Source organism: Malurus melanocephalus, unplaced genomic scaffold (assembly GCF_030028575.1).
Source record: "Malurus melanocephalus ecotype Western Australia unplaced genomic scaffold, MMel_1.1 scaffold_328, whole genome shotgun sequence".
In the NCBI taxonomy this organism is placed as follows: Eukaryota; Metazoa; Chordata; class Aves; order Passeriformes; family Maluridae; genus Malurus; species Malurus melanocephalus.
In genome coordinates this window covers 735,372-739,644 of record NW_026623560.1, presented here as the reverse complement: position 1 = coordinate 739,644, position 4,273 = coordinate 735,372, and the positions used below count along the sequence as shown (strand labels likewise).

Here is a 4,273-nt window from a genome sequence, read left to right as displayed (position 1 = left end):
ACACTTAATACTTGATTGTACACCACATTAATAGTACACAGGTTTGGATCATTWTTTTTTCCCAACGAACATAAAAACCAACAGAAAGAGAAGGTTGATTAAACAGTGTTTTAGGAAGGGCTCGGTATCATCAGTACAAACACGTATTTTAAAAGTGCACATTTGTAAAAATAACCATAAAAATGAAATGCTAATAAATATTTATTGTAAAAAAAAWTCCAAATATTAAAAATAAATAGTATGTTCAAGCACACAACAGAACATTCCTTCATTGCCAAACATGTAATAAAGAAAAATAAGGAATATAAGAAGCCTGGAAAGAGATACAGCATACGAACATTGTAAATGTTTTTCTGTGAGCTACATTTTTCAGAGGCTTCTTCGCTGTACAGTTCACAAAGAATGTGTTAGATTTTCCCATAAATATGACARGATAAAAAAATAATAACAATAATAGTAATAATACCCACTCCACTCTAATTTGACTCAGTCTTTACTCAGGAAGGGTCCCATTAAATTAATGGTTTGGCTTAGAATGGCAGGATTGGGCTCAGATAATTCTGTAACAACTAAAACAGAAGCACATCGATGAGTTACAACTTCAAGTAATTCATATTCCGAACAGGGCATTGTATGATCTCCAACGAGWAACTACTAAATAAAACTTGATCAGGGAATCATTCCAGTACTGTTATGTTTATAAAATGAAGATACAAAAGGGATGCAGTTTGACTATCCTTACACGTACGGACAATAAAACATGAAAGCATATGGAAGCCATCACTTTGAATGCGTTAACAACTTCGATACATTGCAGTATATACATGCTTGATAGGTATTTGGACTGTTAAGTGATCAAAGATTTTACTCTATATCTACATTCTTGCTTTCACTCTACTGGAAAGAAAACATTTGTTGGTCACATAGTGGTGTTAAAGAAATCCAACATTTCTGCCTTCACCCAAGAATCGCATTCTGTGCGGAGTGTGTGTAGGAACAATTTATTAGACGGAAAAGTTTGGAGGATGAAATGCAAAAACAATGGACATAATTTCAACTTTCGAACTGTGAGGTCATACAGACATCTATGGACCTCTGTACACAGTCAGAGTTTCACACAGACACAGCCACATATATCCAGATGTATGCCTACACACAGGATTCGATAGTTTGGTATTTTCTGCACCCTCTGGGCCCCTAAAGTTATCTTTAAAAGTTTGATTTTATCTCTTTAGAAACGGTTTAAAGCTAACGGGCAGGGTGAGTTTGACAGAGAGGAGAACAAATCGCTGACAAAGAACCTTTTACGTTTCATCAGCGTTGTTAGGACGACGAGCAGGAATTTCTCAGATAATAACTCCCACTTCAAAGATTTCTCAGCTCAATAGAAATTGGACCATCCTTTTTATTCAACCACAAGGGCTGGCACTAAAGACGACTCAACTGTTTGAATTTTTTTTTCCCGTGTTTATTTTTCCCCTATTCACTAGGGTACTTGGATAAAATAAACAACAAGACAATTACTGGAACATGGACTTCTAACTTTCCCGGGCCCATGGCCCAGCGCCCATGGCCCCGGCCATGCGGGTGTCAAGTTCCCCCGCACCGCGGTGCCTCCGCTYGCTGCCACGCAGCGACAGCGAGACCGGGCGGACTGGGAAGGGAGGGACGGGCATCTCCCCCGGGCCTCTCCCCGTGCTCCGGGGGACTTCCACMGGGACACCTACTCCCTGAGACAGCTGCAGCCTAAGGACGGGGATCTTTCGGTCTCTACCCTACCTTCCCCTGCCAGGTTTGGAGGGGAGGAAAGGGAAGCAATTCTCAGCTTTGTGGCCGATTTTGCTGCTAGAAGCTGGTCAGAAAGGCTGGGGACAGAGGGTAGGAGCTCCTGCCGAGTTTGGGGGGCTGGCAGTCCCTTACTTTGGGGAGAAGGAGACCGGGACTACAGCGTCGGAACGGAACCCGCCTCGGGGGGAGGGTGATGCCCAGCAAAACCCAGCTCCRCCGAAGTGCATTAGGTGGAGGAAGTCTATCTCTAGCGGGGAGCAGATTGAGTGTATTAAGCTAGCATGAAACCAAAGGTCAGTGCAAATGTATCTTAATAGACTGTCTCAAATGGAGTGTGCCTCCTTTGAAGGCCGCTTGCTATTGCTCTCCTCATTACCATAGCGATCCTAACGTGGCATGCTGATGCACCATAAAACTCACACTTTCAACCCCAAAATCAGGCCCTTTGAACAACCCGAGCTTGATTAGACCTTTCTCCTTTTCTTTCCCCCCTTAAAAACCATTTCCTTGCCTTTAGAAACTCGCCCTCAAATCCCAAATGCATTCTCTGATCCTGGCAGAAAGCAGAAACAAAAGTGAGCTGAGGCGACGGTTCAAGCGGGCCTTTTCTTCCTGACAGTCTTATCCATTTTTATTATGGTCTGGAACAAGTGCCCTGTTCGCGTGGGTTTTGTTTACCGGAAATTAAATGAAAATGATTTAGTTCGCGTCAAACAAAAATATATACTTGTATACACAAGAAAAAGGGCCTGTTAGACGTAAATATTATGTCCTTAATGAAAAGACTGGACGGGCTCCAGACTTCGCCTTTCACTATTTAAGTATGACTTGCCTATTGCCATAGAAATCCTAACTTACCATGAAGATTCACCGTTGTGAAGAAATACTTCTTTGTGYGAGCTTGCTTTGATGTCTAAGGCATAAGATTCAGGCTTTCAGCTGCGTCTGTCTAGATTACCTTGAGAGCAACGGGGTAGACATCTGTAACAAGCAAATGAAAAATTAAAGGTGATTAGCCTGCACATACAAATACTTCTGTAAATAGAGAAATAAAGAAATAAACAGATCTCAGGACATGATGGAAACATCCTCCCTAGCTGCATCTGGCTTTTGCACTTCTTGATTTTCATGACATAAGTTTCAGGGGCTGGAGAGGGCACAACTCTCCCCTGTTTGGGCTCCTCTTTTGTATATTGGTCTCACCTAGCTGATTCCCTAAGTGTATTCCCAGTAGCGACATGCTGTTGTCTCTATCTGTGGTGTTTCAATAAAAAAAGTTGTTGAGTTTGGGTGAATGGAGAAAGGAACATTGACCTGGTGCCTTGGGAGAAAAATTCGGATGTATGAGTGAGGAAAGCACTGAGCATTACGGTGTTTTCAGTCACTGACCAGCTATTTATTTTCCTGTAGTTTTTATATTTATAGATATCAACATACATGTGTGTATGYGCGTGTGTGTACAGTTGTACACAGTAACCCCAGTCACCTGGATGCAGAGGTGGTCTGTCAGACACTAGAGGATGCGGTTACAGCAGCCTTCTGTCTGCTCTCGGCAAGCCATAGAAACCCTTCCACCAGCCCATGCTATTTATTTGCCTATAATATTCTTAAACATCATTGAAGTAATTAAAACGGCACCATTCGGTAGTTCCAAGCTACCCCAGTGGAGAGGTTTGTTTATTTATTTTGAGTTTTGTTTATTTTTTTACCCCCCTCCCTTCTTTCTCTGAACCAGCACGTGAACCTTATAGGTTTGAGCCTCTGGGACAGGATGGAGATGCTAAAGCCGCGTTGTGGGAACGGTTCATTTCTCCTCGGGGCTGTTGGCAGGGCAGAGCCATGGAGCAGCGGTCCCCGGTCCCCGCGCTGCCGGGGGCTGCCCGGCCCCCGCCCTGGCAGTGACGTCAGGGAACGATCTCCCCGCACCCCGTCAGAAACACTCCMGCCCCCCCGGGAGCTTCAGCGCCCACAGTCCAACAGGGGCCACACTCTGGGTGGGGACGGGCATGTTTAGGTATTAGAAGTCATTACCAGTAGGAGCTAAAATGGACAGTCAATCATCGCACCCCCCTGGGCCTTTCTTTATTAGCAACTACTGGGTGGRGGGAGGAAATATATATATATGTATTTATATACAGAAAGAGGGAAAAGTGAGGAGATTCTTTACAGAAACGTCCATTGAACGGGTTAATTAATAAAAAAATTTAATTGATCCATTTTGTACAAATTGGTAACAAATAATCGTTTATATATATATTTCTTAAAAAAAACACACTCTCACAGAAAATCGAGGGCGAACAGAACAGTGCAGCACACACTACTGCTCACAAGAGAAAACCTGCACAGGGAAAATCTGCATGAAACCACTGAAGGGAAGGGGAAAAGAGAAGGGGAAGGAAAAAGGAAAGGAAAGGAAAGGAAAGGAAAGGAAAGGAAAGGAAAGGAAAGGAAAGGAAAGGAAAGGAAAGGAAAGGAAAGGAAAGGA

At 43.2% G+C, this 4,273-nt stretch overlaps 1 protein-coding gene across 1 annotated transcript in view; it reads right to left on the bottom strand.

Annotated features, from left to right (window-relative positions):
* Positions 1-1,538: 1,538 nt before the first annotated feature.
* The window catches only part of ZIC4 (Zic family member 4), a 9,134-nt gene continuing 6,399 nt past the window's right edge, over positions 1,539-4,273 (bottom strand). Inside the window, exons 3-4 of the mRNA XM_057377850.1 lie at positions 2,647-2,701; positions 1,539-1,746 (exon numbers count right to left, since the gene is read on the bottom strand). Coding sequence (XP_057233833.1) covers positions 1,539-1,746; positions 2,647-2,701 — 263 coding nt within the window. The remainder of the gene's footprint in view (positions 1,747-2,646; positions 2,702-4,273) is intronic.